Source organism: Pseudophryne corroboree, chromosome 5 (assembly GCF_028390025.1).
Source record: "Pseudophryne corroboree isolate aPseCor3 chromosome 5, aPseCor3.hap2, whole genome shotgun sequence".
Lineage (NCBI taxonomy): Eukaryota > Metazoa > Chordata > Amphibia > Anura > Myobatrachidae > Pseudophryne > Pseudophryne corroboree.
In genome coordinates, this window is record NC_086448.1 from 54691227 (window position 1) to 54700816 (window position 9590).

At 44.2% G+C, this 9590-nt stretch overlaps 1 protein-coding gene across 1 annotated transcript; it reads right to left on the reverse strand.

Annotated features, from left to right (window-relative positions):
- Positions 1 to 2781: 2781 nt before the first annotated feature.
- LOC134928776 (elongation factor 1-alpha) lies at positions 2782 to 9204 on the reverse strand. The gene is made up of 7 exons (XM_063924776.1): positions 8785 to 9204; positions 6504 to 6683; positions 6135 to 6431; positions 5113 to 5263; positions 4168 to 4424; positions 3764 to 3998; positions 2782 to 3026 (listed from the first exon to the last, which is right to left on the reverse strand). The coding sequence occupies exons 1-7, from the start codon at positions 8929 to 8931 to the stop codon at positions 2944 to 2946; spliced, it is 1350 nt and encodes a 449-aa protein (XP_063780846.1). The 5' UTR covers positions 8932 to 9204; the 3' UTR covers positions 2782 to 2943.
- Between the last annotated feature and the right edge of the window lie 386 nt (positions 9205 to 9590).

The window sequence follows — 9590 nt, forward strand, 5'->3', positions numbered from 1 at the left end:
CTATGCCGATGAGCCCCAAATTGATCTTCCTGGATGCTCTCCTTGTCCCATATCCTGGGCATCAAACTGCTTTCTGCCATCTCCTCCTGACTCACCCAATAAACGCAATGCAACTAGGACGCACGAGGAGGCTATGCTGAGTAAATGTGATAGGACGCTTGTATAGTGTGTGTGTGACTTGTCTGTACACAGACCAGAATTTTTTTATTTTTCTTCAAAATAAATCTGCAGCTGCTACATTGTAGCACTTCGCATACAGACTCATTGAGTCTCAGGGGACTTGCCGTGACCACAGCAAAAATGAGACCTCAGTATCTCACTGCCATCTCCAAAACATCCCCAATGCATCAGGAGATTACATAGGAGACGTCATATTTGTGAAGCCAGTGTACACCCCCTGCAAGCGCCTATATACACTGTGCAGGAGCAACAAATTGGAAACTCCTCTTTAAAATAGGGCAAATCTCACTACAAAAGAGATTAAAAAAAAAATTGTAGCTTTCTGAAAAGCCTTAACCCAAGGCCCTAAACTAAAACCCTCCAGTCTTAGTTCATCCTCTACCCCAGGCTTTTTCAACCAGTGTGCCGTGGCACATAAGTGTGCCGCGACCAGTTGCAAGGTGTGCCACGGAGCCAGAGCAGCTTCCTGCACCTTCAGAGTGAACTGTTGTCCCAGGCTCTTCTTAGAGAATCAGTCATGCTCCGGCTATGACCTATGACTTGAAAACTATGTGATATCATAGGTCACAGCCGCCACATCTCACCACCCAGCCAACCCACATACACAATTACACATCTTCCAGTTCCCGCCTGCATACACAGCTTTCCTTGCCCATCCACACCTGCCTGACCGCTGCTCCGTATTCACTGCACTCCACTATGAACAATCCCCACCACTGAGGGACAGGGAGGAGGACAGCTGATAATATTTGTTATTTTATTTCTCATGTGGGGAGCAATAGGATTCATGTGGGGAGCAATAGGATTCATGTGGGGAGCAATAGGATTCATGTGGGGAGCAATAGGATTCATGTGGGGAGCAATAGGATTCATGTGGGGAGCAATAGGATTCATGTGGGGAGCAATAGGATTCATGTGGGGAGCAATAGGATTCATGTGGGGAGCAATAGGATTCATGTGGGGAGCAATAGGATTCATGTGGGGAGCAATAGGATTCATGTGGGGAGCAATAGGATTCATGTGGGGAGCAATAGGATTCATGTGGGGAGCAATAGGATTCATGTGGGGAGCAATAGGATTCATGTGGGGAGCAATAGGATTCATGTGGGGAGCAATAGGATTCATGTGGGGAGCAATAGGATTCATGTGGGGAGCAATAGGATTCATGTGGGGAGCAATAGGATTCATGTGGGGAGCAATAGGATTCATGTGGGGAGCAATAGGATTCATGTGGGGAGCAATAGGATTGTTTTTTCTGTGTAGGCCAATGTATGTGTAGATTTTTATTTACTTTATTGTTTTTACTGTGAGGGCCAATGTGTGTGTTTTCTTTTTTTTCCTGTGAGGAACTGATGGTGTGCCTTGGCAATTTTAAAATATTGTTTGGTGTGCCGCAAGTAAAAAAAAAAAAAAAAAGTTGAAAATCACTGCTCTACCCCGAGTTACACCTTCCCAAAAATCCCCCATCGACTAAAGCAGAAGACTGGCAGTTTCAGCCAAACAGAAAAAGTGGGATTAAAAAAAAAAAAAAAAAAAAAAAGCCATCATTCAGCTGTAGATTGTTCCAAATGTCTTTATTTTTTTGCCCTGAAAGTTGGCGTGCAGCACCAAGCGACAGTTGTAAGTGTCCATTCCAAATTTTAGCCAAGTACAGTATCTTTTGATGTGTAGCCCCTCAAGCACCATGACCCCTCTCAAGAACTCCCTATGGTAGGATTCGGTTTACTCCATTCAGCCTTAATATAAAGGCTTAACCATACCTATAGATGGGTGTGACATATATCACAAGGCACTGACCAGGTGAAGGTCAGGGCATGTTAAGCCCTTGTGCTCCATAGCAATACTGTTACGCCAAGTGTACACTATTCCTGAAGTTTTAGAAGCTGTCCTGTATTGGCAGACTTGTTGCACTTAACCACTGTAGTGGTCTTCATGGCAGCATACCCATGATTTTGGCTATTGGGGGGAAATGTGGCACCCCCCACATGCAAGACTGGAAATACTGGTATGTCAATAACCGATTCTGCTTTCAGAAACATGGCCTAGGGATTTACTAGGTTTAGCAAGCAGGCAAAGTCTCAGCTCCATGACCCTAGTCTGTAGCAGGGTCATGGATCTGGTGCTTCAATCCAGTGGTTTCCTGTTACCCATGTAGAAATCCTGGGTTGAATCACATTCACGTGCAATAACCCAGGATATACTGTAGCTGCATGTGTGAAAGGGGTATTCTGCAAGTTGCACCATTGTTCTGCTTTCAGTATTTAAGCCTTAAATGCAGTCCCTTTCCAGTGTTTGAACCGATCTACTAGTCCCAGATAAATCCAGTACAGCTTATTTGTTCACATGCTTTACACCCTAGGTTCTCCACTTTTGTATATCTACTGCCCCTAGGCCCTGTTCCCAGGATGTACCTCAAGTTGGTGCAGCCCAAACACACCTCACCCATATAAACCCCCCCCCCCCCCACCAAAAAAAAAAAAATTTATGCCAACTTTCAACTAGCGCAGGCATTCCCAACGTCCATCCTCAAGACACACCAAGAGTAATGGTTTCTGTAGACCAACTTCTCAGCCCAGCTGGACAACATTTAGAGACACCAAGTAGGGATTCATCTTTTAATGATCAGAAGACATCCACAGCATAACAGTTACACTTCACTGTTCCCTGCCGATCTATTTAAATTGTATATTGAACACTCCAAACACTAACTGGAACCAAACTCCTTGGGTTCTTTGTTGCACAGACGATTTCTGGACAAGTCACTTAGCCAAGCCTTGATTTTCTTTCCACAGATTTTACGACTCCCACAGCAACAGTTTGCTTCAAATCCCGGGCAGCGAAGCGCCCTGTAGAGAATAGTGACAAGAGGTCATGCGGAGGTTAGTACACCCAGCATCCTACAAATTGGCAGGACCCAAAATAGTTACCCTTAAGGATTTGTTCCATCACATAACTAAAAGCCAATAACTTAATGCCATAACTTTTTTTTTTTTTATAAAAACCAGAGTCAACTCTGCATGACAAGAGCAGTGATCAACCCACCTCACCAACTGCCATTCCTGGTCAAGCTCTTATGACCACTGCCCATGCAGAGTTCTGCCAGTATTTAGATTTGTAGACGTAACCTCTATGCAAGAGAATCTCTGGCTTGTACTGGTTCCAAACGACTTGCAGATTTAGGGATAAGGTTACTTAAGTGTACAGGAGTGGATGCATTACCCAACCAGAATCTAGCTATCCTTTTTCTAAACCAGTTTGTGTCTGATGGGTGTTCTTGCAGCAACCTACTTTTGTAAAACCAGACTTTACTGCCGCTTTCAGAAATGCAACCTGGGAATTTGCCAGGTCTAGCAAGCTGGCATGTTCCTGGGTCTCCGGTCCATGACCCTGGTCAGGCGCAGGATCGTGGACCTGGGACCAAGTCCTGGATTGTTTCTCCACACATGTAGTAATCCCTGGTTGATATGCATTTACATGCAAAATACCAGGCTATAGCACCACTTGTAAAAGGGATATTCATTTTCTCATTAAAACCTGTACCACCAGTGTAGGTTAATCCCAATAAGTAAAGACTGATAATTACCCAGAGGTGGATAGTCAAAGAATCTCTCCACACAGAAAGGCTTGATGGGCTTCAGCTTGACAATTGCTGAATCTCCAGACTTCAGTAGAGCAGGACTGTCCTCTAGTTTTTTGCCAGACCGCCGATCAATCTTCTCCTGAAGTTCTGAGAACTGGCAGGTGATGTGAGCCGTGTGACAGTCTATGACTGGGGAATAGCCGGCTTTGATGAAGCCAGGGTGGTTCAGTATGATCATCTTGGAGAGAAATGAATTAATGCAAACAGATGCCCTCCGCGTGTTACCAGAATTAAAACTACCACACCCCAGATACAATGTGGCTCTCCATCTACTCAGTCGTGTATTTGAAACAATGGTTAGTTTTTACCAGGGGATGTGGGGGGGGGGATGTTAAACTGATAGATACCTGGGCTGTGAAGCTGGTGGCCTCTGTGGGTGGATCGCTCTTCGAGTTGCCAGCAACATTTCCACGCTTCAGATTCTTAACAGCTATGTTCTTAACATTAAACCCAATGTTATATCCAGGGAACGCCGTCTGCAGGGGCTCATGGTGCATCTCTATAGACTTCACTTCCGCAGTGAAGTTTGATGGCGCAAAGGAGATGCTCATCCCTGGTTTCAGGATCCCAGTCTCAATCTTACCCACTGGAACCGTGCCAATTCCTTGTGAAAGCAGGAAGGTACATTAACATAAGCAGTAGAGCAACAGCTGCATGAAATATGTAATACTGTATAGAGATTGTCATTTACTTATTGACCTTTCTAGACAAGAATTAGACTAGTTAGAAGGTACAAGACCACTAGGTTCTACAGTCCAACACTAGTGTAAAGGTTAAGAAGTTGTTTTAAAACATGCTAGATGTTGACTTTGATAAGTTATTGGTGGACTTGAGCAAACCAAGTACAATATTGGGAACAATTTCACTACTCATACAGGAACATCACTGTTCTAGCAAGAGGTCATGTCCCATAAGGGGCCACAAGGGAGGATTAGGCTGCTAAATGGGGCACTGTCAGGATTCTGATGGACGGGATACTGCTGTCTGTATACAGATTGCCAGCATCCCATTCATCGGTAAATCATACTGAACCCCTTCCACACAAAATTCTTAAACAAGAGACCCTACCCTTCCACATGGGGCTTTAGAGACATCAGGTAGCCGAGCTGCTTTCAGTTACCAGACAAATTGCAGTAGCATATAGTTTGGGCAGCAGATTGCCCGAGGCCTGGTACTCGGAATATTGATGTGAAGGGGGCCAGAAGGACTGTAGTTTGCTCTCTAAGGCATCTACCAATTTCTAGGGTCAGCAATATGTTCACTTATTGTGGACAGGATGAATGGAATCTTACCACCTATCTTGTACACATCTTGTAGGGGTAATCGAAGGGGCTTGTTGGATGGACGCACTGGAGGAATGAGGGAATCCATCACCTCCAGAAGAGATTGTCCTTTAGCAAATCCATCTTTCCGTTTCACCTTCCACCCTCTAAACCAGCTCATCTGAAAAGAGATCATAGTATTTATAAATGGACACCGAGGACTGTTGGCAGTGATGGTCAGGCAGAAGAAGCTTCCTTTAGCTTAAATGGTTTATCTGTGACACAGTCACCCACTGGTATTATGGTCTAAGTCAGTGGTTCTCAACTGTGGTCCTCAAGTATCCCCAACAGTTCATGTTTTCAAGGTCTCCTCACAGGATGGAAAGTTAAATTTTTGTTGCTCCACCTTTGGGTCTTTTAAAGTGTGTCAGTGAGTAATGAACACCTGTGCACCAGCTAGGTGACCTGGAAAACATGAGCTGTTGGGGGTACTTGAGTACCGAGGTTGAGAACCACTGGTCTAAGTGGTTTAACATTTTTAGCCAGAGACCGGTAATTTTAGCACAAATCTGACAAGTAGTCCCCCGATAACCAAGGGCCAAGAATGTTATCACAGGGTCATGGCGACACCACATTGGGACTGTAGTCCCACAATTGCCTATTCAGTAACTAATGAATGGCCATTCCCTGGTATAACCCAGTTTTGTTGGGCAATTGGCCCAAGGATCTTATACACAAGAAAATACCCATGGGGTAGATTAGATCATTGGTGTTGCCCAAAGCATGCAGATCCTAGCTATAATTTTTTTATTGCATTATATTCAATCTGGCAACACCATCACTTTTCATTTTTAGAAGCTTTAGTAAGTCTAACCCCAGAAGTCTTATGCACTTATCTGTAAAGAAACCACAGAAGTTACAGTAATTATGTATTTTGCATTTCTACATTTGGCTCCACTCTTACCCCTGATAGCCATATTGAAACAATGTTAGGAGACTTTAAACCTATAAGGCCAAAATGGACTCCAATGAGCATTGAAGGAAGAAGTTACCTTTGGACTTGGGGATGTGATGTTTTCTCCAGTCCACCCAGACACTGGGACAAATGGGATTGTGTTTGGGTTATACCCAATCTTCTTCAGGTAGATAGTGACATTCTTTGCCACTTCATCAAACCTCTTCTGGCTGTATGGTGGGTCAGTCATATCCATCTTGTTCACGCACACAATGAGTTGCTTTACACCCATGGTGTAGGCCAGAAGAGCATGTTCCCTGGTTTGCCCATTTCTGGACACACCAGCCTCAAACTCACCAGTGGCAGCAGAAACCACTAGAACAGCCACATCAGCCTGAAATGAGAGTGGATTAGTGACTGGCCAGAAGGTGAACCATGCAGAGCCAACCCCAACACAGATCCCTACCTGAGACGTTCCAGTGATCATGTTTTTAATAAAGTCCCTGTGTCCGGGAGCATCAATGATGGTGATTGTGTATCTGTTAGTTTGGAATTTCCAGAGAGATATATCAATGGTAATTCCTCGCTCCCTCTCTGCCTTCAGCTTGTCCAGGATCCATGCATACTTGAAGGAGCTCTTCCCAATCTAGGAGAAATGTTCATTAAGGTCACCAATAACATGCAGACACATTGCACAAGGAAATAGTTACCAACGGTTACCCTTAACTAGTCATCTTACTAGGTAAGCCACTGGACTCCACTGCCAGCAATTAAATTCATTTTGTATCTTGTGTATTAAAGGTGTACCTACTTAACCATCACCTTTTTTTGTTTTTTTAAATGGTATATACACATATTTGTGAATGGTCATTGTCCTTTATTTTGGTTTGTGGTCCTGTCATAACACCAGAACACTAAAACCACGAGTCGGCTGTGATTACAGCTCACCTACTGCAAGCATGTTCCAATTTGAACAATGCAACTCATGGTTGAATGTAGAACTACAGTCGCCTGCATGTCCTGCCAGACATTCAACAGAAAAGCTGGGATTTGTAGTTCCACACAAGCCAAGTAGATTTCAAGAAGGGGGGGGGGGGGGGGGGAGGAACAAAACACCACACACCCCAGGTGATTCCTATACGGAAGAGACAGCTGTCCAAAGGAAGCTATCATTCTATCCTCACTAGTTTACAAGATGTAATAGGTACTACTGCCTAGCCTAATGCAGATTGCAGCCTTCTCAATACCAACCTCTTACTGATGCTCTCTGTATGGGGACAAACCTGAGCAGATTTGCCGGAGTATATTTGTTAAGAAGCACAGTGTCAGGGAAGCTCAGGCTGGCATCCCATGTGGTCAGGACTATGCATACAGTAGCATAGCGTGAGGTGTGTCACATCACCCATCCTGACCGAGATTCTAGCCTTGTTTTTCACTGCAAACATCTGGCCTGCATTTTTGTAGCAAAAGACTTTAGGTGACAGTGCTCAGGTTACTGCAGCGACAAAGCCAACTCTGGGGTCTATTTATTAAGCCTTGGATGGAGATAAAGTGGACAGACATAGTACCAGCCAATCAGCTCCTAACTGCCATTTTTCAAACAGCTTGTAACATGGCAGCTAGGAGCTGATTGGCTGAATAGGTGGAGATAAAGTATCTCCACCCAAGGCTTAGTAGACCAATGACTTTAAAGGTGCATACACTGATATTTTGGCTCTTTGATTTTGACTATGCGATATTGGCCATGTGCTATTTTGACTATACTAAAGTACTTTTTAGCCAAAATTGACATGCCTGCATAGTCTGTCTAACCTTGCAATACCGACCCCACATCAGTGTCGCAAAGTGGTTGACACCTTGTTATTTGCACTAACTTTCCTTGTTATTTTGACTATATAGTCAAAATTGCAAGAATAAAGTCTCACCGTGTGTACACAGTCACACCTTAAAGCAGATAGACTGGTAGGTGGTATAGGGAGGGGTGACACTTTACAGAGTAGTAAGACAGTAACATGGTGAGGAAGCCACCAACCAAACAGTCCAAAATAGATAACACATACTAGTGGCTTTACACTGCAGACTCCACACTTTTTAACCTAAATACTGGAGTGTTGATAAAGCCTTCCCAGAAAGGCAACAACTGGTTATTAATCCATGGAGCAATGGTCTTTCCTATACACATAGAAGGCTTGCTCTCACCAAGGATACAGTTAAAGCAGAGTTTCCCCAATCCCCACCATTTCAGTCCAGCCATAAAAGATAACCATGCCAGAGTCCAGATGGATAAATCAAGTTGACTGAGGTACTAATTAAGTCACCTGTGCTCAAGTATGGTTCTCCTTAAAACCTGGAATGTAATGGCAGAGTTTTGGAAACTGATACAGAAATCCCACAGCAGTCATGCACTGTATAGGACAGGAGCCTCTTAGGAACATTAGGCTTTGTGTGGATTGGCAAAAGACCTGCGAAGTACCAGAGGCAAGAATAGCTGAGAGCTGCATGAGACACATGGGGTGACTGTATCAAGGCTTAAGACATACAGTGGAGAAGTTGTCCATAGCAACTTCTAACTAGTGTTTTATTGCACTCTATAAAGAGGTATAATGGGAACCAATTGGTTGCTATAGGCAACCTCCACTATTTCTCAAAGGTTTGGTACACCTCCCCAAGGACAACTTATGTTATTAAATTCTCATTCATCCAGTTTAGGTAGTTACCCACTGAAATTTGGACTTCAGCCTACATACCTGACCAGCTGCAGCTTCCAGCTTCTCCAGGGACCTGGGGTCAAAGCCACCACACTTGTAGATGAGGTGACCAGTGGTGGTGGATTTTCCAGAATCCACATGTCCAATGATGACAACATTCATGTGAGTCTTTCCTTTCTCAGTCATGTTCTCCTCCTCTCCCAATACAGCTCCACAAACCACAACTCTCTTCCTTTCCCACTACAACCTCACAAACCACAACTCTCCTTCTCTCCCACTACAACCTCACCGCTCCTTCTCTCCCACTACAACCTCACAAACCACACCACTCCTTCTCTCCCACCTCACAAACCACACCACTCCTTCTCTCCCACTACAACCTCACAAACCACCTCTCTCTTTGTTTGGCAGAATGCATACAGGCCAGCTAGAATATATAGTATCAGGCTATGGTAATGGGCTGGATTAATTCCACCTGAATCCTGATGTGCTCTCCAGGTTACCATAAGCAAGCAAAACATTCTTCTGTTAACCCATCGTGTACAGATCAGATTGATTTTAAGACTCTTGAGTGGGTTGTAATTTAAAGCTTTATACAAGAATAAGTACAGCAGGCATTTTCAACCACGGTCCTCAAGGCACACCAACAATGCAGGTTTTAGTGATATCCAGGCTGCAGCACAGATGGTTAAATCAAAATAACTGAGCTACTAATTAAGTCACCTGTGCTGGAGCCTGGATATCACTAAAACCTGCACTGTTGGTGTGCCTTGAGGAGCGTGGTTGGGAATGCCTGAAGTACAGTATGTAGTAATAATTACCAGAGGTGTAGCTAGGTGCCATGG

Excerpts from the sequence above, each read along its gene's own strand:
- LOC134928776 (XM_063924776.1), bottom strand. The coding sequence starts at position 8,931 with ATGACTGAGAAAGGAAAGACTCACATGAATGTTGTCATCATTGGACAT. Across the intron at positions 6,432-6,503 it reads TGATCACTGGAACGTCTCAG|GCTGATGTGGCTGTTCTAGT; the intron begins GTAGGGATCTGT and ends CTCTCATTTCAG. Across the intron at positions 3,027-3,763 it reads CTTTGACTATCCACCTCTGG|GGCGCTTCGCTGCCCGGGAT; the intron begins GTAATTATCAGT and ends TATTCTCTACAG.